Raw genomic sequence first — 24,602 nt, 5'->3', positions numbered from 1 at the left:
ATATATCGAGAGAGAGAGAGATAGAATTACAAAACATATAGAATAATATAAGAAAATAATCAAATAAACATTTATAAAAAGAAATCAAATTAAAACATATGTAGAAATAAGGTAAGGGGAAGGAAATGGGTTATCAAGGGGACACGGTCTTATTCTAAAGTAGTACAGTCTGTTGTGAAGCAATTATTTATGTATTTTATTTTGTGTAAATGTTTTATATATAATATGCTATTCACTGTATTTTTGAATAAAAATGTTGTCATTTATTTTCTTGATATCTTGTCTTTATGTCTTTTTGAATTGTATTTTGTATTTTGAAAAAGCATATTATTTAATATGTTTATTTAACATATAAAGGTAAGGGATCCATTATAATAGGCTCAATTTTAATGAAATAATTCAAATGTTTAAAATGAATTTCCTTTCCTTATATTTTTTCAACCTATCTTTTGTTGGTAACTTTTGTCATTTATTTTGTGTATATTTATATATAAACAAACGGGGAAAGTTGTGCCATTAAGCAAGGGTGCAATGAGGCTGTGCATCCTGTTTAATTTTATTATGTTAATATGTTATAAAGAAAGCATAGCAATCCAGGGATTACATTATTATAAGAGATTATGAACCCCTTACTGTAAATTATAACAATATTGGAAGTCACTGAGGGGTTCTGTGACCATATAAAGGCACAAGGCTGCAGTCTGAGTTATACAGGGAACTCTGAGTATCACTCATGTATATTAAGGGATAATGTACCCCCTACTGTAAATTATAAGGATATTAGAAGTCACTGAGAGGTTCTGTGGCCATATAAAGGCACAAGGCTGAGTTATACAGGGAACTTTAGGTTTCACTTATGTATAATAAGGGTAATACACCCATAATGTAAATTATAAGGATATGAGAAGTCACTGAAGGATTTCTGGGACCATATAAAGGCACAAGACTGCAGGTTGAGGTATACAAGGAATTCTGAGTATCACTCATATATTACAAGGGATAATGCACCCCCTACTGTAAATTATAAGGATATTAGAAGTCACATCTATTGTGTATCCTGTGTTTGAATGGCTGCCCCTATGGCTACACAGCAGCTTGTTGATATAAACTATAGTTGTGTTTCTGAAGCAAATACACCAGTTTTACCAGTGCAGGGCAACAGAACATTATATTGTCAATCCTTTAAAAAACACACATTTTTTGCTGTTACTGTTACTGTTTAAAAAAACCCACATCTATGCATTTGCTGCAAAATGTTTAATAATTCTGCTGTGGTTAGAACAAAGTGGTTAGCACATTATGCACACAACATACTGATACCTTCTCCATTCTTAACCCATATTTTAAAGTACTGCAACAGAGTCCATGGCTTTACTGTGTTACTAAGCTCCGGTGTAATTGCAAAGTATCCATTTGACAAATCACTTAAAAATGGCATGCACCGGATTCAGCTGGCTTAAGTGAGTGGAGCCAAATGGCACACTCAGCAAGTGAAAAACTGCAACTACTTCCATGTCCAGATCTCTCTAGCATCAGCGTGCAGACTATTAATAAGAGCAGGGTGGGTGGGTAGCGATCCCCTTTGGAGGGTACAATTACTATTTATAAATGGCATCAATGCATATTTAACTTATGTGTCCATTTTAGCGCTTTGAATTTATTATCATAAATTAAGCCTGGCAATACCAAGATACAGATTACATAGTTTCTTCCCGCTTTTTTGTTGTTCTTATTGATGGGGTTTTTTTTTGTTGTTGTTGCTATAAACACCACAAGGGTAATAACAAGAGATGTAATCTCCCTCATAAAGCATTTGAGCTGTGGGAATATAGCACTTTGCAAGTCGTAACTTTTTCACACATTATCTTAACGTTCTCGAGGGTTATGAGTTACATTCCTGTGAGCACTTTATCTCTAATGAACACATTTTCATGAAAATTAATTTGTGATGGTTGAAAGTCATATTGAATAATAAACGCAATAGCGTAGGTGTATTTTATGCTCCCTTAATCATTAGTAGAATTAAAGGAGAAGGAAAGCTACGAAGGCATTTTATTGCCAATAGATTAGCTGCAATAGTACAAGCTAGAATGCTTTATTTATTCTGTAGAATGTTTTACCATACCCGAGTAAAAAGCTCTAGAAACTCTCTGTTTGTTTAGGATAGGAGCTGCAGTATTAATGTAGTGTGACATCACTTCCTGCCTGAGTCTCTCCCTGCTCTGGGCTCAGATTACAGTAGAGAAGGGAGGGGTGTGGGGAGAGGAGCAAACTGAGCATGCTCTTGCCCAGGGCAATGAGGTTTAAGCTGAAGTCAGGAAGTCTGATACAGAAGCCCATGTGTACACAATAGAAGGAAAGAAATGCAGTGTTTCTTTTGACAGGGGACTCAGAGCAGCACTACTTTGGGGGTTTACTGGTATATTTAGGTGGACCTTTCTGATAAGGCTTACTTAGTTTTAACCTTTCCTTCTCCTTTAAGAAAGGGGGGGGGGTAACTGTAGTGGTAAACGGCAAACTATTCATTTCTATACTGCTGAGTCAAATTATAAAGTAATTTTCTGTACCAGTCTGCTCCTACTTATCATAATATTACATTCCCCATCTAACCCTTTTAGGCAGCATTTCCTAACCATCTAGGGAGCCAGATAAATAAATAAATTGATTCAATTACCGTTGTCTATATACACTTCCCACTACAAGAAATGTTCCCTCTAATTCCTTCTCGACTAAAAAAAATTCTTAAATTCTTTAGAAACTGTGTGCACAGGTCCAAAAAAAGCAAAATTTGTGTTTTCAAATAAAATTCTTTGTGCACACCACAATTTGTTTTGTGCGCTGGCCTCAAAATTTGTGTACACGTGCATGAGGGCACAGCTTCGAGGGAACACTGGCTGCAAGTAGTGATTTTCTTTTCTTTTATGGCTGAGATTCTAGTTATCTTCATAACAGAGTGTTCTATCACAGTGGCACAGATCCTAACTGATCCCCATTGAAAGCAGTCGTGCTTCTAGGAGTTCTTCAGGATCTAGAGATCCAGAGAGATGCAAAGTGTCAACCCAGACCATACAAGACCTAGGTGGGCAAACTACCCACGCGAGGCCCAGGTTTTGGGGCCTACACTGGAGAGTGTAAGATCTGTGAGATCAACTAGCAAAGGGCAAGCAAGGGGTAAAGCTGCAGGGAGTGAAAGGAAAGGAGCAAGAAGGTCCAGATCTATTTCCTAGGGAAGGATTTCTTGTACAGCCATGGAGTATTTGGAAAAGGCAACTGCCAGTGCTGTGAAAACAGGGAAGTAAAGAAATGTGTGAGCAGTGAGAGGGAGGAAAGGAAGGAAAGTTTTAGAAAAACAAAGAATTTGGGAAAAGGAAAGCAAGTGGAAAGTCTTGTGCAAAGTGAAATGTTACTGTACCTGCTAAACATGTTACAAAATATATGGAGGAGTCTGTGCAAAGTATTAGTTCTGTGATCTCTGCAACTGAACATGAGATGTTCAGTCAGTTTCTCAAAAACATACTCCAACAGGCACTCTTGGTTGATGTATTCACCCATGGTGGCCTGGTGACAAAGCACACGTACCATTGTGAAGGTCAAAGCAGTAGGATTGACATGGCTTTTGTTTGGACAGGGGAAATCTTTACACAGCCTGAGGAAGTTTTAGTTGACTACTCTGACCACCTTGCATTGTCTTTTCTGTTGGGGACCTCCTCTGTTCCAGTAAAAGGTAGGGGGTTATGGAGATTGAGTTCAGTTTCCCTGGAGAGTGAGTCTGTGTGGCACTCCTCTGAGGCACTCCTTCAGTGTGAGTTGACAAAGATTGTGTTTTTCGAGTTCAATGTTGCAGTGGTGAGAAGGGGCTAAGAAGTCATTCTGCGCCTATCCACAGACTATCTGTTATTAGGGAGGGAAAAAAAATGGGTGGTGGGGGAGAAAGTTTCCCGATTAAAGCTTCAGATCAAATGGCATCAGTACAGTCATTACAGGTCCTTGGTTCTGGAGAGGGGTTAACTCCAAATGCACTTTGTCCTTGCACTGAAGAGTTTGGAACATAAGGATAGGAAAACTCACAAAGAGTCTTCCCTGAAGATACTGCTACGCATTCCAAACTCTTCAGTGCAAGGACAAAGTGCATTTGGAGTTAACCCCTCTGACATCCTCTAGATTTGACCTTTATATGAGGGTGTTGGGGGTCTATTTTTTTTTATATGAGGGTGTTGGGGGTCTGAGTTTTCCTATCCTTATGTTCCAAACTCTTCAGTGCAAGGACAAAGTGCATTTGGAGTTAACCCCTCTGACATCCTCTAGATTTGACCTTTATATGAGGGTGTTGGGGGTCTATTTTTGCTGATCCCATGACCTTAAAGGGCTGTGCAGTTGGAACTGCCTTACCTCAACAATAAGAGATTACCCCCTACATTTTTCGATCTGGCGTAGCAGTATCTTCAGGGAAGACTCTTTGTTAGAGGGAATTTAAAGTTTGTGGATAGAAATTACCCCTGGGGGTGTGATGTGGAGGAGTCTTAGGAGCACTTTCTTTTGCAGTGCCCCCTGGCAAAAATCATCCTTCGTCGGGTTTCTCTGGCATTATGTGCCCCATTTTTCAGTGCCCTTAACTATGCCGAGCTGGCATATGGTGTTTTAGTAAGAGATCATAACTACCAAAGTGAGACGGTGTACCTCATTATTACAAATATCATCTTTGGCAGGGTCATTGTAAATACACTTTTGGGTGGATGTGACTGCTGAGAAGATAGTGTCATCTATAGTTAGAGAGCTGTACTTTATAAGACAATTAGAGAGATCAAAATCCTCTTCCAATATGGCCTTACGGAGGGATTTCATATTCTAAAATTTAGTTTTCCTTTCTTTCTGTTTTGAGTTTGGAGAAACCCTGGTGTCTCTGTTCAATGTTTATGTTTTACTATGCACAACTTGGGGAAAAACATGCTTCACTTTGTCTTTGGGGATCTTTTCTTTTGGGTGGGTGATGGGGTTAGGGTGGTGAAGTGTGTTATGGAGAAAATTCAAGAAGACTTTTGGACTTGATTTGGAGTGTCCTTTGTCATGGGGATGGGATGGTGAGGATATCGGTATGGACAGAGGTTGGACATTAGGGCTGACTCTTCCCTATTTAAGGGCAGCACTTAGACCACTCCTGGCCAGAGCATTACATTGTTTCTCCCTAGTACTGTGGCAGTGTCCCTAACTAGGTAGTTCTAGCTCTTGCCCCTTTTCCCTTATTCCTCCTTGCCTTTGTCTGCCTGTCCTTGTCTAGTCTTGTCTTGCTTTATCCTACCTTGCGCCTTCCCAGCCTTGACCTTGATCTGACCCTTGCCTGTTCTCATTTCCTCTTCCACCTTGTACCTTGCCCTGACTTCACCTTGTACTGACCTTGTCTCGCCTGTTCCTGATTCTTGCTTTCTGCCCCTGCCTTGTACCTTGTACCCCTCTCTCGCTATCCTCGGCTCCAGTCCTGTCTTGCTATCTGCTCCAGTCCTGTCTTGCTATCTGCTCCAGTCCTGTCTTGCTATCCGCTCCAGTCCTGTCTTGCTATCCGCTCCAGTCCTGTCTTGCTATCTGCTCCAGTCCTGTCTTGCTATCCGATCCAGTCCTGTCTTGCTATCCGCTCCAGTCCTGTCTTGTTATCCGCTCCAGTCCTGTCTTGCTATCCTGCTCCAGTCTTGCTATCTGCTCCAGTCTTGTCTTGCTATCCGCTCCAGTCCTGTCTTGCTATCCTGCTCCAGTCTCCCTCTGCACTCTATCTCCAGTTTGATCTGATCTACGCCCACACCGTCCTGTCCCACCCAGTCTGTTCCTGTCCTGATTTGTCGCCCTCTTCTTCCAGCCTAGTCCAGACTGACTCTTCGCCCTCATCAACCTGTTCCTGCTTTCCCTTCAAGTGTTCCCTAGGCACGTACAGCTCCTGCCACAAGGACTTGCTCTTTCCCTATCAGGCTCAACAGCGCCCCCTACCTAATCCTTGACAACTATCCTCTGGTGCAGTGCTGTCCAACTTCTATGGTACCGAGGGCTGGAATTTTTCTGGTCTAAATGGCGGAGGGCTGATATTGGAAGCCAGTGATAGCCACTCCCTGTTTTTAGACCACACCCACTTTAAACCACACCCATGTCCCCATTAATAGCACGTAGAAAAGTTTCACTTGCACTCGAAGGCTGATCAACATAGGGATATACCCTCACACTTTATTAGCAGGAAAGGTGCAACGTTTCGGGGATGTCCCCTTTGTCAAGCATAACACATAGTGAAAAAGTTAGCAATTTAACACATCCAAGATGTAAAGCACGTAACAAGTCAATTAACATAATGGGTGGTTACAAATCAAACGCAATTAGACTTCTAATGAGCCAAAGTTGGTCACAAAAATTACTTAACATAAAGCCCATAGTGAAAAATAGAAAAATGATTTGTAGAAAAATTCTTGATAGAAAAATTTTTTAATAGAAAAAGTTCTTTTATAGAAATAGTCTCTTGGTTAAAAACATTGTTAAACATGGAAGTGTGAAGCTTCCTGCTGGCACAGCCAGGTACAGATTTGGGCCGGAGCCATATGTTTGCTGTTACTGCTGGGCTGGGCTGGGCACTGGCACAGGTACATAAATACTTGGGGGTAATATGATGTGATCAGATTTATTTTTGGCTGCTGCTGGCACAGGTACAGGAGGGCTGTATGATGGATGGCTGCTGGACTTGCTGGTACAGGTATGAAGTGGCAGTATGATGGATGGCTGCAGGCACAGGTACGGGGGGTTGTATTATGGAAGACTGCTGGCACAGGTATGGTGGGGCTGTATGATGGATGGCTGCTGGGCTTGCTGGAAAAGGTACAGGTGGCAGTAATATAAATGAAAAGTTTCATTCATTAATGTATTGTACACTTTCTTTCTTTCTTTCTTTCTTGATTTAAAAACCATCATGGTAAGGTGGGAAACGGTGATGCAGGACTGGGGGCGGGCGCTGATTGAAGCTCTTACCTAGGGTGCCAAACTGCCTTAGCCTGGCCCTGTCAGGGATATCACTCATATGTAAAACAAGTTAAGTCATATTAAGACATACCCTTAAATCCATATGCCTCCTCCTCCCCTGTGTATAATACAGTACCCCAGCATATGATAAAAAACACCTAAGGGCCACTAACAATAATCTTCAAATGCTAACAAAACCCACATTACAAATACCATAGGGATCATAAAACAGGCAAAGCATGACACACATACATAGGGAACATAGGAAAGGCAGAACAAAGCAGGAGACAGGGAAAACCCATCAGGACCAGTCTAATATGTACTATATACAGTGACAGTGCTGGTGCCCCATTAGCATTTTGTATAAAGTGTGAACGGGTGAACAATGTGGGCAGTTTCAGTCTGGGTCTCAGGTGTGAACAGTACAGGTCTTGAACAATAGAGGTGTTACAAGTGTGAACAATGCAGGGGGATTACATGCGTGAACACTACAGGGGAATACAGTGTGAAGTTGAGGTTTAAACAATGAAGGGGCCAGTTAATCTGTGTAGTGATACCTTTTAAAGGTTACACATGGTAAGAAGACACAGCAGGCAGACTTTCCCAAAATGGATTCTCTCAAATTAGTTCTTTTGTTTATGTTAGTTTTATAAAGGTTATATATATATATATATATATATATATATATATATATATATATATATATATATATATATATATATATATGTAAAAAAAAATCCTATCTTATACTCATTGTAAGCAGCAGGGCTGTCATGCGGTGATGGTTGAATTCGTGAAATGCATTGAAGTCAATGGGTGTCAAAATCAATGAGTTTCGCAAATTTATTTGCCAGCGGCGAAAAGTGGAAATTTGCAGCGAATTCGTACCTGACGAATTTATTCACCCATCACTACTGTCCTGCTTTATGGCTGAGATTCTAGCTATCTTTATAACAGAGCATTCTGTCACAGTGACACAGATCCTATCTGATACCCATTGTAAGCAGCAGTCCTGTCCTGCTTTATAGCTGTGATTCTAGCTATATTTATAACAGAGTGTTATAGAAGAAAGAGGAAGAAACTAAAAACTAAGAAACAGGGAAAAAAAAGGAAAAGAGTAGATGCCTCAGATGTGGGGGAGGAGAAGTAGGAAGGGGAGTTTGGTGCAGAAATCTCTAGATAAAGAAGATGACGAGTTTTCCAAGAAGTCTAAATGAAAAGGGCAAGTAATCAAAATTATCCCATTGTTTTCTCAGAATAGGACTGGTCGCTTTGATAAATATGAGGGTTTTTTTCTGAGAAGTTTGTTTGAGGAAGCAGGACTGATAGATGTAGAAGGGGAGGAAAGAAAGCAAAACATACATATCATTGTGGCAACAGGAGTAGCAGAATATCATTAGTTTTAATCTCAGATCATCTGCTGTTTTCTTTCAATGAGTTCTATGATTCAGTGGCCCTATGGTAGGAGGATTCAAAAAATTCTTCCAGGGATTTCTTCCGATCCCATTCTTTCAATATCGGCAGGGGAAAAAAGGCATCTTTGCAATTTTTGCGTAAGAAGTTAGAGTCTTCTATTTCAAATAAGGTAGGGGGTGAAAAAGAAAACCCCAGTTCCTGATGGCCTGTCAGCAGAATTTTAAAAGACTTTTTAAAAATGATTTAGCTCCTGTTCTTGCAGAAGTGTTTAATGGTTGTTTAGAGAATTGTTCTCTACCTGCCTCAATGAGATGTTCAGCCTTAATCTTATTGTCCAAAGGCAAAGATCAGAGGATCATTGAAAATTGGAGGCATTTTGCCTTTCTCAATATAGACAGGAAGCTACTCACCAGGATTCTTTTTGTCCGACTGAGCAAATTCTCAAACACTTTCTCGTCTTCCTCTCAGTTTTATACAGTGCTGGGTTGGAGCACCTTTGAAGCTGTACTAACTATAGGGAAAGCTCTGGAAAAGGGAAGTATCCTTTATCTTTAGCTCAAGCAAACACTTTCACCAGAAATAATCCAAATTATTTGCGGTTTACGATGTTGCAGTACAGTATCCTAGGAGTTTGTCAGATGGCTTAAAGGGATCTTGTCATGGGAAAACATGTTTTTTTATAAAATGCACCAGTTAATAGTGCTACTCCAGCAGAATTCTGCACTGAAATCCATTTCTCAAAAGAGCAAACAGATTTTTTTATATTCAATTTTGAAATCTGACATGGGGCTAGACATTTTGTCAATTTCCCAGCTCCCCCAAGTCATGTGACTTGTGCCTGCACTTTAGGAGAGAAATGCTTTCTGGCAGGCTGCTGTTTTTCCTTCTCAATGTGTCTCAGTAGGACATGGGTTTTTACTATTGAGTGTTGTTCTTAGATCTACCAGGCAGCTGTTATCTTGTGTTAGGGAGCTGTTATCTGGTTACCTTCCCATTGTTCTTTTGTTTGGCTGCTGGGGGGGAAAAGGGAGCGGGTGATATCACTCCAACTTGCAGTACAGCAGGAAAGATTGATTGAAGTTTATCAGAGCACAAGTCACATGACTTGGGGCAGCTGGGAAATTGACAATATGTCTAGCCCCATGTCAGATTTCAAAATTGAATATAAAAAAATCTGTTTGCTCTTTTGAGAAATGGATTTCAGTGCAGAATTCTGAAGCAGCACTTTTAACTGATGCATTTTTTTCCCCATGACCGTATCCCTTTAAATTTCTGCATGCAAGGACAAAGAATTTCCTATTAATTAACAGCTGGCAGGGTGAATGTTTTGAGGTGGGAGCTGGAGTGAGACAGGTGTGCCTGTTAAGTCCATTACTTTATACCTTTGCTTGGACCCTTTCTTAATTTGGTAGGGGGGATTATGGTAAGGCAAATTGGGAAGAGACGTTAGATACTATCTTAACAAGGGTTCAGCATTGGAAGGGTAGTGAGTTACTGAGTTACTAATTCCTATCCTTTTGTTCATTTCCTGTGTGTCCCCATTGCCAGAAGCCTGCTATACCAAAATACATAGGAAAAATGTGTTAGTATACCACGAAAAAAACACCAGGACTAATTAAACATTAAAACCTCACAGCCTTTATTAAGAAATAACTTACCGAAACTCTGCTTGCGATCCTCTTCAGAAAAGGCGACATGGAGACAATCCATCGTGCAGCGCTCGATTTCTCCTCCCTGGCTATGTCCTATAAGGAAGGCAGGGGGGAGAAATCGAGCACCGCACGATGGATCACCGGATCACCTTTTCTGAAGAGGATCGCAAGCAGAGTTTCGGTAAGTTATTTCTTAATAAAGGCTGTGCAATATTAAAGTTTAATTAGTCTTAGTGGGGGTTTTTTTCGTGGTATACGAACATATTTTTTTTTGATGTTACTGGTCTTAACTTAGGGGAAAAGTGCAAAGTGGCTAACGCTGCGTGACTTCATTTTGCCACTTCGCCGATTTACTAACGGGTGCTGGCGTCACTTCGCTAGCGAAGTGAACCTACTCCTGTGCTACTTCGCACCCTTACGCCAGGTGAAGTTGCGCTACAGCGAAGGGACGTAACTACGCTAATTCACTAACTAAATTAAATTTTCGTGAACGTTACCTCTTGAGCCAGACTTTACTTCGCCACCTCAGACCAGGGGAAGTGCAATAGTAGTAGATAGGGATGGTTCAAAAAAAGTTGACATTTTTTCTAAGTCCCAAAAAAACGCTGGCGTCTTTTACTTTTTATAGGGTGATAGGCTGACAAATATTTTTTAGGGTACCTTCCTTCCCCCCTACATTTGAGGGGGGCACCTAAACTATACTGTGTAGGGCATTAGAATACATTTATTAAGGTTCCCTGGCCTTGTGTAGTGTAATGTGTTTTCTGCTGTATATACGCCCATTGTACTTTAACTGCACGCCGTATGCAAATTTGCCTTCGCTAGCGTAACTTCGAACCGCTGATCGTAACATCGCTAGCGCAACTTCGCAAACAATCGGTAACTTGTGCGCAACTTCGGATCTTCGTGAATTTACGCAACCCTGGCGAATCTACGCTTGGCAAAGTGCGGCGAAGCCAACGCTGGCGCAACTTTGCCCCTTAGTGCTTGTGGGAAGGAAGTGTCAGGGCATGGTTATCGCTTTTTGTTGCATACACCCACCAGTAACATCAAAAAAAATTGTTTTTATAAATTCGTTGGTACAGCCTTTTAAGCCTTTTTCTTAATAACAAGGGAAATGAAGAGATCAATCAAAATATGTTTCTTGGGGAAAAAGTTAACTTTGATTTTCAAATAATTGGGATTAATTGAGATTAATTGTTATTTAATTGTATGCTATGTTTTTTTTTTAATTAATGTTTATGTTTTTCATTTGTTCATTTTATAATAAACAAAATTCATATCCCATTGTAAGCAGCAGCCCTGCTTTATGGCTGAGATTCTAGCTATCTTTATAACAGAGCATTCTGTCACAGATTTTATCCACTATCCCCTGATACTAAAGCATGTCAAACGCATAAAAATGCAGCATGTTCTGTTAAACAAAAATGCAATAGAGGAGAGAAAACTGATTAAAAGAACTAAAAAAAACTCTAAAGCAGAATTATAAAAAAAAAACTAACATTTGAGATTATATAAAATATACTATAACCTTTTCGAAATAATGCCATTTTGCCTTTTATTGGCATTGCTTACATTTTCCTACTCTCCCTAATCTTTATCCAGCAATGTTCCAAAAAGCATCTAGCAACTAATCAGCTTCTTTGTTGAAGCAGTAAACTTTCTCAAGCAGAATTATTTTTATAAGCTTTGTCTTTGGGGCATAAGACATAAACAACATAATTGTGCAGAATATGGCTAGAACACAATATGAAATCTCGGCAAAAAAATTATTTCTAAACAAAATTCCATTTAAATAAGAACACTGGCATTGTCCCACAATTATTTAACCTTACGTTAGAGCCTTGCAAGCTCCAAACATTGTTTCTTTGTGACCCCGATTCTGTACTAAAGGTATTTTACTGCACTGGAGTGCTGTCATCCAGAACAATGGCACTGCTCAGACATGTACAAGTAGATTTGGGGGTAAAGGGGGCTGCTTAAAGCATTGTGGTAGCAAAAATGACAAATTCCTCTTTCTGTATATAAACACGCAGGTCTAACTTAGTGGGCTGTTCATTTACGTTATAGTATATCATACTTTCCGCAGACGTTGAAACCACAGACAAAAGGCGCAGCTTGTGGGGTGAACATGTTGCTTCTCTTTTTGCTGCACTTCTCGCAGGTCACAGCAAATTGTTTCACTGGTATGTATTATTAGCTACAAAATGATTAGCAGAATAATACTGTTCCGCTGAATTACTGTGGTATTTGTATGGGATGCTGCACATCCTTTTTTAATACAATGTCATTAATAATTAATATAGTTGTAAGCAGCTTTCCAATACACGTTATTTACTACTTTTGAAAGCAGCATTTGCCGTCTAGTCACAGTAAATCAGTTCATTTCCAGGTCTGTTAATTAGCTGACTTCATTGTTTCAGAAGCAGAATACAGCCAGACAAATACAGCTTTCAACAGCAACTGGATTTACAAATAACCTGAAAACCAATGTGAAAGCTTAATAACTGTATATTGGAAGTTCCCATTTACAGCGGTGTAGATTAGAAATTGTACTAAGAATGTATTTATTGCATCTGCAGAAGGGCCAGGGGAATACATTCATTTTAAATGAAAAGCATGATTCAAATTCAAATTTTTCGATTTGTTCATCCACTAACAAATGATGAAAAGCTATTTTGCCAAAATATAGTTAGTTCCAATTATCTTGTCTGTTTTTTGTAAAGACTTCAGATTCATTTTCTTTTGTTGATTTTTCATCGCTATTTGCCCTTGTAATCATGCGTCCTAAATGTGATCAAAGTCAGTCCCATGTAACGTTTGTTGAGAAATTTTAAACTTTAAATGGGGAAGTATGGTGGACGTATGGTGAAACAAACCTTTGATGCAGTTCCCCTTTCAAGTTCCCAGGTTTTAAGGATAAGTCCACGCAGGGGAGATTTGGTCGCCTGGCAACTAATCGCCTCGTTTTTGCGGCGACCAATCTCCCCAAACGCCTTCCCTGAATCTGCACCGGCTAAAATGCGCTAATCACACGCGGGGATTCGTTTTCCAACGTCACCCGAAGTTTCCGTACAGCTGCGTTTTTTCATTTTAACCAGCGCAGATTCAGGAAAGGCGTTTGGGGAGATTGGTCACCAAATGCCCCAAAACGCCCTGTGTGGCCTGACCCTTAGGGAATGGTCTTTTAGACGCTTCATTCGAAAGCAGTTCTATTTAAGCCAGCAAAACAAACTATGAGCCAGATTCAATCCAGTGAGAAAAAAAACGTTATCTCATGGTTTATCACGTAGAAAACTCATGAACAAAATTCAATTCAAAGAGAATTTAATTTTCTTCAAATCCAGTTCCAGTTTATTCCCCTATACCAGGGGTCCCCAACCTTTTTCCACTCGTGAGCAACATTCAGATGTAAAAAGAGTTTGGGAGCAGCACAAGCATGAAAAATGTTCCTGGGTGGTGCCAAATAAGGGCTGTGATTGGCTACTGGTAGCCACTATGTGGACTGGCAGCCTACAGGAGGTTCTGTTTCGTAGAACACCTGGTTTTTATACAATCAAAACTTGCCTCCTAGCCAAGAAATCAAAAATAAGCACCTTCTTTGAGGCCACTGGGAGCAACATCCAAGGGGTTGGAGAGCAACATGTTGCTCACGAGCTACTGGTTGGGGATCACAGCCCTATACTTTAAAAGGGGTTTAAACCATGATAGACATTTTTCCAAATTGAACTGCATCTCAAATTGAATCTCGTCCATGACTTTTCACGCGATCAACCCTTTTCTCCCTGAATTGAATCTGGCCCTGTGTGTGAAACTGATTTCCGTTCTATTTTAGAGTAACTGTATGTTAATTAGACACTTAGCAGAGGATTACACCCCCAACAAAAATAGTTTCCCATCTGACAGCCCACTTCAAGCCTCACAATAACTGGCACCTATTTTCCCTTGACATTTAACATTAAAAACCCAATATGATCAAAGAGCCGTCTGTTTAAACATTCTCACTAGCGCTGTTTCCTGCAATAAATTGAACAATATGAGTATGTCTCTTTTTCTGTTTTATAGGGCAATTTCTCATGCAAAGTTTGCCTTTATGCAATGAAAGTTCCCCTTCTATGTAACTGCACAGCAAAACTGAGAATTGCTATAATAACAATAATATGCCCGTGAGAAGATTTTATTTCTCACAAGATTTAAGTTTTGGATGGCTCTGATGCTTTTAAGGCTGTGTAGTGTTGGTCTCTGCATCTGTGGCTACTAAATACACTAATACTCACACTGCTCAGAAAATCAGAATTCCTCTCTTGCAGATTGCTGAAATCCACCATAAAAACACCACTCTTTAATGGAGTATTTGTTCAAAACATATACCGACGCATTTAAACCTTGATACTATCTCACAAATCTTATATGGTCTAAAAAAATTAGTATCTTAGTACACTGTGGCTAGGGATTATCCACTGGGTGTCCACAATTTACCCTTTCAGATGCCACCTGCCCCCAAATTAGTAATCATATATTGTCCTTCGGAAGGTAGGGCCCTTGAATCTTCAATTATACAACTGCAGAGAGAAATTAAAGTTCATTACAAATAATGCACAGGACCCTTATATGTTACTGGCAGGACTGCTCCTGCCACGAGGCAAGGGGGCAAATTTACTTCTGAAATTGTGCCAGCGACATCACACCACTTCGCCAGGCATAGATTCGCCAGGAGAACGCTAATTCGCGAAAATCTGAAGTTGCGTCCAGGGTTCCGAACGTTTGTGAAGTTGCGCTAGTGATAATACGATAAGCAGTTCGCAGTTACGCTAGCAATGCCTAATCAGCATATGGCGTGAAGTTTAAGTACAATGGACGTATATGTTGCAATAACTACATTACACTACACAAGGCCAGGGAACTTTAATAAAATAAAATATAGTTGTTATATTGCCCTACACTTGTGCCCACCGTATAGTTTATGTGCCATATTTTACGAAATGTAGGGGGGAAGGAGGGAACCCAAAAAAAAATCAACAATCTTTTTCAGCCTATCATCCTGTAAAAAGGAAAAGTCGCCAGAGTTTTTTGGGACTTGGAATAATTTTCAACTTTTTTTTGAGGAACTCCTATTTACTCTATTGCACTTCGCCTGGTCTGAGGTGGCAAAGGCAAGTCTGGCGCAAGAGGTAACATTCAGTAAAATCCGCATCTTAGTGAATTTGTGTAGTTACGTCCATTTGCCAGATCGAAAATTCGACTGGCATTAGAGTGCGAAGTAGCAATAGAGTCTATCTCCTTCGCTAGCAAATTTACACCAGCGCCTGTTAGTAAATCGGCGAAGTTCCGAAATGACGTCACGCTGGTGAATTTTCGCCAGTGTTAGTCACCTCGCCCTTTAGTAAATTTGCCCGTAAGTGAAAACCTTTCCTCAGGCAGCAGTGAGAGGTCAGCTACAAGGGCTATAATGAATTTCTATCTAAGCTCCTATAATGAATTTCCATTTTTTAAACTGAAAATTCATCTCTGCTAGTGCAGAGAGCACTATAGCACTCATTAGACTAGTGTCCACTTCGACTAGTGGACAGTAAGGGGCAGATTTATCAAGGGTCGAATTTTGAATTGAAAAAAACATTGAAATTCGAATTCAAAAAGACCAACCAAAATTAAGTCAAAGTTTGTTTTGGGTTCAATAGGTCCTTATTTGGTCGAATTTGAATTGAATCGAAGGAATAGCACATTCGATCGAATTTGAATCAAAGTTTTTCCCAAAGTCCACCAATTGACTCCAAATAGGTTCCAGGAGGTCCCCCAGAGCCTAAAACAGCAATTCAGCATGTTTTAGATGGTGAATGGTCGAAGTCAAATTTTTAAAGTACATGATAAATTTCGATATTTGAATTTTTGAATTTGTTGCAAATTTCAAATCGAATTTGGACTATTCCCTAGTCGAAGTACACAAAAATAGCTCGAAATTCTAATTTTTTTCAGTTCGAAAATTCAAATCGACCTTTGATAAATCTGCCCCTAAGAAATCTGGTGAGGTCAGATTGGACTTCTTGTTCTTTATACAGTACGGTGCAGCAGTTGCTAATTCTCCACAGTTCTATCTATTTAATGTTTTCTCTAAAGGAGAGGTACTTAAGGTGGGATATCATAATGCCTACTGAGTCATACCCACAGCTGTTTGATACATCATTACTGACATTACAACTGGCATCTGACAACCCTGTTACGTAGTTTTTTTTTCCTTTTCAGAAAACCTCATTTCTAAAGCAGTCGGAGCTTCACACTAGCATACCTGTGAATAAGAGGCAGTAGCTATAGTGTGGGGTTCACCAAATTTACCAGTCAAAGGGAAGTTGGGCTAATAGAAAACCTCTTTCTGGAGCCCTCACGTTTCATATAAACTTTCCCTGGCCATTTCATCTTCCCTGGTGATTGCTAAACTAATTCTGGTATTGTTTGGTTTGCCTGCCTAGCATAAAGTAAGGGTAGACGTACATTATATACGTTTGCCATCTTTCTCCCAATATGCCCACCAAAGGTTGGCGATATCGGGCTAAGCTGACTGTTTGGCCCTATGGCCAAACAATCAAATTACAACAACTGGAATAGGGGCTGTCAGGGGGAGAACCTATTTGGTCTAAAGGACTTGAATTGCCAGCTGTGTATGGCCACCTGATATATGCGGCATGTTGATAGAAATCCAATCTGTAAATTTTGCAGCACCTCTCACCTTTCCTATGACTTTTCCTGCACTGTTTGTACAGATCATCCTAGACAGTTGGTAACTCAAGAGAGTAGCACAAACACCATTTTCCATTTTATTGTGACCACCTGTGCAACAATGTTTCGAGGGGTGCAACCCTCCCTTCGTCAGGATATAAACATTTGGGCTAACACAACATTTAAGGCATGCAAAGTCCTCCCTCTTTCTCTCAACATTCCCAATTGTCCTTGGACTTTCACTGGACTGTGAGGGATGTTGGGAGAAAAAAGCAGGACTTTTTTATACCTTAAATGTTGCGTTAATACAAATGTTTGTATCCTGACGAAGGGAGGGTTGAACCCCCGAAATGTTGTTGCACAATAAGGGTAAGCCCCCCCCCCCCGCCTGCAGTGAATATGGTGTTTGTGTGACTCTCTTTTAATTCTTCTGACACCTTAATATATGACCATGGGATTTCTGTAAACAAAGCAAATGACTAATCCCATACCCTGCTCCAGTGTAATGTCCCCCTGGAATAACATCACTGCTGCGTTGAAACATAATTTTTTTGGACATAAAGCCAAATAGATGAAACCCAAAACCTGAAATTACCGCCAGATCCAGGTTAACATTTATTGAGGCTTATAGCCCTTACAATGTTGGTGGTGCCAACTGAACTTGGCATTAGTGATGGGCAAACTTTTGCGAAAAATCAGCGCAATGCATTGAAGTCAATGGACGGCAAAATTATTTTGATGCCCGAAAAAGTTTTTATACGCATGCCTACGCATATATTCCAAATGCATTAAAGTCAATGGGCATCCAAATAATTTTGACGCGCAACGATATTTATGCGCGTGACTATTCCGACGTGCACCTAATTTTTTTGACACAGCGGATTTTTCACCGGCGAATTTTCACTGCAGTTTTGCAAATTTATTCGCTGGCGGATGAAATGTGGAAATTCACTGTGATTTGCGCCTGCCGAATTTATTTGCCCATCACTAATTGGCATTAAAAAGAATGAACTTTTATCTCACAGTGCTCTGACAATGCGAAGGCAATTCATGTAACCTATACATTAAAATATTATCAGTGATGGGAGTCAATGCGCCTGCAATGTAGGAGCCATGTACAAAGTTAGCTGTACAGCATGGGGTGCTGACTGAATAATTATGAGAATTATTTTTTTGTTTCCGTAATTAAGGTATTTTGAATAAACAAGTGTTGACATTTTGCTTTTCAGAAAATTCAGATGGCGGTATAATGCAAACTCCAAAATTGGCCATAGTTCGGTCAGGAGGATCTGTCAGTATCAGCTGCTTAATCACAACGGAAAGCGAAATCTATGGGGTGAACGTAATCAGGCATTTCAGGAGAATTATGTACATCAATTCTGAAAATCGCACCAGCAGGGAGCCGGATTACAAACATCGTTTGTTAGTGTCAGGGTCAAGTCGGAATTTTACAGTGACACTAACAAATCTGACTGAGAGTGACTCGGATATTTACCTGTGTAATGCCGCTGTGAAAAACTTTCAAAAAGAGCCTTGTGGAAATGGGACGATCATTTTTGTACTTTCTGCAGATCAATGCCCCAGTACAAGTAAAGGTGAGTGGACATTATTGAGTGTTGACATACTTAGAAATCCTCTTATTTTGATTTTAATTGAATTGTATTTCTGGCCCTTTATTAAGCAGTAGTCATTCTATAAACTCATTAACTTTGTCCCTCTCTTGCATTCTACTGCCTTGGGTCAAAATCAGACTTTAGAAAGAGAGGGGCTGACCCTTGGCTTGGCTGAGCCTGTTCAAATTTATCCGCACCCATGGGTGTACGCAGAAAATTTTCCAGGGGGGGGTAAAGTCATCAGCCTTCGTCGGTGATATATTTCCCCTTGACAAAAAGTGCAGAACACAGGGACCAGCCAACAATCACCCAACCTCCAGCACAGACGCTATTTACCTTCCTCTAAGAATCGCTCATGTGCAGGGGATCCCCCAGTACAGGCAGTGAATAGACAGTGCTATCAGGCGAAGCAGCAGAGTCTTGCGGTAGGAAGGTGACAGGCAGTCATTCATTCAATCAGTGAGTGCTCATTCCTTATAGCCCTCCCTCCTCAACCCTCAGTACAAAAGTTATCTGTCCTCTTCAGCCCTCCATGCTCAGAGGAGGGAGGGCTGAGGAGGACGGAGAACTTTTGTACTGAGGGCTGAGGAGGGAGGGCTATAAGGAATGAGCTAAGAGGGGGAGATTGCAACACACACAGTGCTACATCAGCCCGATCGTATAGAGCAATCGCACAGTTAGTCCGAGCTCCCCCTCCCTCCCTGCACTCACCCCAGAGGCAGGCCGGTACCCTAGGCAGCCCAGCCAGCCAGCTTGCCCCCCTCATTTGCCCATCACGCGTGCATGCTCAGTAACGCAGTTCTCGCACGTATGCTCAGTAAAGCCGATCCAGCGCAGATGCTCAGTAACTCCGCTTGCATTGTGCAGTAAGCCACAAGTCCATGCATCGTAATGCCACTCAAGCGTGTATGTTTGGGGCGAATGGAATAGTGCAAGCAGAGTTCCAGGTGGGTCCGGTCTAGGGATAGGCAGATAAGATAGGGATAAGAGGTAGCTGCCCAGCACCCCCCCAATTGCTGCGCCCTAGTCAGCTGCCTCTTCTGCCTACCCCTAGTTCTGGCCCTGACTCACCCACTCCCCTCACTGCAGCCGGATAATTACCCAACGGCTCAGTGTCCCCCCAACAATCACCCCATGTACTGGCCCCTTACACAGCGGCAGCACGGACGCTCATCAGTTACTTGTGTGAGTTACACTGCTTTCCTGCACCTCAACCCGGATCCTGTGTCCCTTCCACCAGATCCGTCCTCATGCCCGGATTTGTGGCAAGGCCACACAGGCCCGGATTTGTGGCAAGGCCACACAGGCCCGCCTTAGGGCGGCGACATTTTAGGGGCAGCCTCCCAGGACTAACCCATCAGGATTGAAAGGGGAGAATGGCAAAATTCAACGTGGGGGGGCCTCACCTATCGATAGCATTATAATGATTATGATACTATGTATGGCATCCTCTACTGCTGTTGTGATTACATCCATAACTGTAAAAGCAGTGGTGTAACTATAGAGGAAGCAGACACCACAGTCGCAGCAGGGCCCGGCGCTTCTTCTATAGCTAATAAAAAAAAAACAGCCCCCTCTTACCTGCGGCGAAGAAAAGGGGTGCAAGTCGGTCAGGAGTGGGCGGAGTTGGGACAGGGAGTGAGCGGCATGGAGGCGGGATAGGAAGTGGGCGGAGAGGATGGGGATCAGAGATTTTTCTGCATGGGGGCCCGGCAGACTCTAGTTCTGCCACTATGTAAAACTGTAATGTAAGCACAGTGACCAAGAGTGGGATGGCTCCTATTAACTGGGAAAAGGAGCAGTTATTATTAGAGCCTCACAAAACACATAGAAGAATCAATTACCTTTAACCAGAAAGGTTCAGTTATATTTATAGCACTGCTGCATGAAGATGCCTGTGAAATGATTTAACTGTTCAACCAAGGGCCCGCGGGTTCATGGTCCTCTGTACTTCTTTGTGTTGCATTTCTGTTTGACATGATTTGAATGTGAACATGTCGTATATTAAATATACAAATAAAATAATAAAAAGTTTCTATGGAAATATAGACTGTGGGTGAAGGTCAATTATGGGACTTATAGCTTTCAGCCCTCTGTCATCATTTATTACTTTTTCAGTACCAAACATGAAAACAAGAAAACAGATATATTTCTTTTCTTAATTCCCTGCAGAACAAGAACAAACAAGAGAGTCTCTTCTTCTTCTTCCTATCCTCCTTACTGTTGCTGCTCTCCCGTGCCTGCTCCTTTTGCTGTTGGCAATTTTCAAGATCTATGTAAGTATCGATGAGGCTCAACTGATATTATATATTATATAGGAAACATGGCCATTAAAATGTCATTGAAATGTTATTTTCAGTGGTGTCTTATTAGCTCAGCAAACACAATATAAAATCCCTATATATTTTAATTACATGTTGCTCGCATGCATGACCAGTACCTGTGTATGGACACTACAGCGCTGAACATGTATTTGCATGAAATGCTGGGGGGCCCTATTATGTCATAAAACACTGGGGGGTCACACTGTGCCTGTCTTGAAATTCTGGGGTGCACACTGTGTCTGTTGTGAAATTTGGGGGTGCTCACTGTGCCAGGCGTGAAATTCTGGGTAAAAATAATTAAAACAGCAGTGGGCATTTATTGATATACAGGCAGTCACGGGTTACGTACAAGATAGGATCTATAGGTTTGTTCTTAAAGGGATACTGTCATGGAAAAAAAACATTTTTTCAAAATGAATCATGTGACTTGTGCTCTGATAAACTTCAATCACTTACTGCTGTACTGCAAGTTAGAGTGATGTCACCCCCCTCCCTTTTCCCCCCAACAGCCAAACAAAAGAACAATGGGAAGGTAACCAGATAGCAGCTCCCTAAAGGTGGCCATACACGGATAGATCCGCTCGTTTGGCGATGTCGCCAAACGAGCGGATCTCCCTCCGATATGCCCACCTTGAGGTGGGCAATATCGGGCTGATCCGATCATGGGCCCTAGGGCCCAACGATCGGATCCTAGCGTTCGCCAAACGGGCGGTCGGATCGCGGGACCGCATCAACGAACAGATGCGGCCGCGATCCGACGGGATTTTTAACCCCATCCGATCGAGATCTGGCCGACTTTCGGCCAGATCTCGATCGGGGAAGCCCGTCGGGGGCCCCCATACACGGGCCAATAAGCTGCCGACTTGGTCTGTCGGCAGCTTTTATCGGCCCGTGTATGGCCACCTTTACACAAGATAACAGCTGCCTGGTAGATCTAAGAACAACACTCAATAGTAAAAACCCATGTCCCACTGAGACACATTCAGTTACATTGAGAAGGAAAAACAGCAGCCTGCCAGAAAGCATTTCTCTCCTAAAGTGCAGGCACAAATCACATGACTTGGGGCAGCTGGGAAATTGACAAAATGTCTAGCCCCATGTCAGATTTCAAAATTGACGCCGACATCAAAAACGAGACGCCGGCGCCTTTTTGACGAATTTTTCGCCTGCGCAAATTCGCCCATCACTACAGTAGACCACACACACCAGAGGGGATTGGGACAGGTGTTTTTTTTAAAGCTAAATGCTAATAAAAGTCAAGCAAACCACAGTATGTTACTGTAATAGCCCCGCCTGTATGTGTGAGTTCTATGTAAGTCGGGTGTTTTGAGGACAACCTGTATTAAAATTGTCAAAAAAGCTAAATCCGCGATTATCCAATGGTAGTGATGCGCGAATAAATTCGGCAGGCACAATTTCGCTGCGAATTTCCGCGTTTCGCCACCATCGAATAAATTCACGAAACTGTGGTAAAAATTCACCGTTGGAAAATCTGCAGCGACAAAAAAAAAATGTTGCACGTCAGAATAGTTGCGCAAAAAATTGTCTTGCGTTAAAATTATTTTGACGCCCATTGACTTCAATGAATTCAGCAAATTTTTCTCTGTTTTGCAAATTTTCCGGTACATTCGTGCATTTTTCGCGGAACCGCACAGATTCAGCCATCACTATCCAATGGGCACTATGGTATCTTTTGAAATATTTGAAATGACCCTCAATCCATGGACACACAACAAACTATAAGGAAAATGGAGTGCTTTGGCAACTAACAATTTTCAGCCACTTTATACAATGGTCCCAAGACTATATTGCCCCCCTGTTTGACTATTTAAGTGGCACATGAAGACTGCTGACATGGGAAGGGTGACAGGGATTTGGTATAAGGATTAGCCACTCAGATACTGTATAGATGTGCTGACCTCCAACAGTCAGTGGGAGCTTGATTGGCTGGATAAAACTATTATTATGAGATGACTGTCTTGGTGCAGGAAATAAATTGCAATAAACGTACTCCAATCAAGTCTCCATTTTCCCAAAATGGTTGTGCTCTAGGTACATGCCTTTGCTTTCTAGCCCTGCTTCTAGAATGATGCAAGTGAATGATATGTTTAATTTAATATCTACTACCATGGTTTTAATAAATGTTTATTAATGTTTCTCAGAAGAGGATTCAGCTGAAGACAGCCCTACAAAAACTTCCCCAAAACTCTGTATATATGGACATGACACAGACCCGAAGGAACACAATGAGCAACTCCTACAGTACTGCTTTAGTGGCTTAGTGCGCTTACTTCATTCCACTCAACAATGGATATGATATACTGTATGAGCAACTAAAAGAAGCATCACTGGACAGCAGCTTTTGTAGTTAAGCACACACAAGGATTTATAAACAGCCGTGCCATGTATTAAATTAAATGAATGTCCTTAGATTAGAACCACAGGAGAAGTGGAGAAATTCCTGTTTGTGGGTCAGTTCATGTAAACCAATGTCAGCTGCGGAATCCACACAAAATATCTGTTTTTGTTATCTTAAGAGGTGTAAATAAAATGTCTGTAGGATGAGACTGTACTAAATGCATCCCTTCTTTTATTACCATGTGCGTTATACAAATAAGATAATTAACCAGCTTAGGAAAGAAGTTGTGAATATGTAGAACTTCTGCAAACTGTCAAAGGAATATAAAACATTTAAAAATTATACAAGGTTTCAGGCCGCAGTTTCCTTCTTGTCTTCGAATTTGGCAACACACAAAACCAGGTTGGTTTTGTCATTTATGTTTGCAGAATTTGTATAAATGAAATTGCAAATAAAGGTTCTGATGTTACCAGAAAGGATACAAGGGATTAAAATAAGAAGTATCGTATCACCATTAGTGATGGGCGAATTTGGGGCTTTTTGCTTCGCTGGAAAATTGGCGAAAAATTTGCGAAACGGCGGCAGCGTCTTTTTGTTGACGCTGGCATCCGTTTTTGAGGATGCCGGCGTCCATTTTTTTTTGACAGCAGCGAATTATCGCTGGCTAATTTTCACTGTGATTTCACGAATTTAATCGCCGGCGGCGAATGGCAGGAATTTGCGCCTGCCAAATAAATTCGCCCATCTCTGATCACCATGAATGGTTAAGAGTTAGAAACCATAGTAAACATCTAATCACTGTCTTGCCTCCTGTCCCAATAATCCCTTGAGCCTGCCCTGGGCTGTGCATATGCACAGCAGAGTAAAATAGAAACTATAGGGCAGATTTACTAAAGCACGAAGTGATCGACAATAGGGACAATGCGCCAGAAATCCCATCCGTGGGGACACCGCCAATTCACTAACAGGCGTATGGGTTCAATTTGCTAGCGAAAGAGACCGTTGCTAGCATTCGTTTGCACTTTATCGCCAGGCGATTGTGGGCTCTGGCGAATGGTCGTTACTCTGAAAATTGAGTAAACTGTGAATTTTACGCGGAGTGTGAGAAGTGGTCGCTGGCGAATTTGCCCCTATGTCCCATGGCCCAGGGCAGCTGCAAAGCAGCTAGGTGAGAAAAGGGCCAGTGTATTCTTCAGCACAGAGGATAACATTATTGCCCAGCAAATTTGCATTTAACCCTTTCATTATAATAACTTTGTCCATAAAACAAAAAGTTTAGAAGCTGGAAGCTTTTAGACATTTTCAGGAATCTGCATTTTCTTGTGATCCTCAACTGTATAAATACACATTAGGGGTAATTTATCGAGACCCTAGATCAGGTGTCCCCAACCTTTTTAAACCGTGAGCCATATTCAAATGTAAAAAGAGTTGGGGAGCAACACAAGCATGAAAAAGTCCATTGGGGTGCCAAATAAGGGCTGTGATTGGATATTTGGTAGCCCCTATGTGGAGTGGTAGCCTACAAGAGGCTCTACTTGTCACT

The 24,602-nt window shown here is 41.3% G+C and overlaps 1 protein-coding gene across 2 annotated transcripts; it reads left to right on the top strand.

Moving 5' to 3' along the window:
• The first annotated feature begins 12,041 nt into the window (after positions 1 to 12,041).
• On the top strand, positions 12,042 to 23,265 carry LOC108702389 (T-cell antigen CD7). 2 transcript variants are annotated; one of them, XM_041579087.1, is made up of 4 exons: positions 12,042 to 12,238; positions 17,993 to 18,358; positions 20,549 to 20,652; positions 22,866 to 23,265. In XM_041579087.1, exons 1-4 carry the CDS (start codon positions 12,184 to 12,186, stop codon positions 22,980 to 22,982), a joined length of 642 nt encoding a protein of 213 aa, XP_041435021.1. In that variant the 5' UTR covers positions 12,042 to 12,183; the 3' UTR covers positions 22,983 to 23,265. The 2 variants fall into 2 exon arrangements, with proteins under 2 accessions (XP_041435021.1, XP_018093343.1); XM_018237854.2 differs by having other exon boundaries at positions 12,052 to 12,238; positions 22,863 to 23,265.
• Positions 23,266 to 24,602: the final 1,337 nt, after the last annotated feature.

Source organism: Xenopus laevis, chromosome 9_10S, assembly GCF_017654675.1.
Source record: "Xenopus laevis strain J_2021 chromosome 9_10S, Xenopus_laevis_v10.1, whole genome shotgun sequence".
Taxonomy (NCBI): Eukaryota; Metazoa; Chordata; class Amphibia; order Anura; family Pipidae; genus Xenopus; species Xenopus laevis.
The sequence above is the reverse complement of the archived record's forward strand: the minus strand, read 5'-3'. Positions and strand labels throughout refer to the sequence as shown.

Coding starts and splice junctions, on each gene's coding strand:
- LOC108702389 (XM_018237854.2), top strand. CDS start 12,184: ATGTTGCTTCTCTTTTTGCTGCACTTCTCGCAGGTCACAGCAAATTGT. Junction 18,359..20,548: donor ATGCCCCAGTACAAGTAAAG/GTGAGTGGACAT, acceptor AATTCCCTGCAG/AACAAGAACAAACAAGAGAG. Junction 20,653..22,862: donor TGGCAATTTTCAAGATCTAT/GTAAGTATCGAT, acceptor AATGTTTCTCAG/AAGAGGATTCAGCTGAAGAC.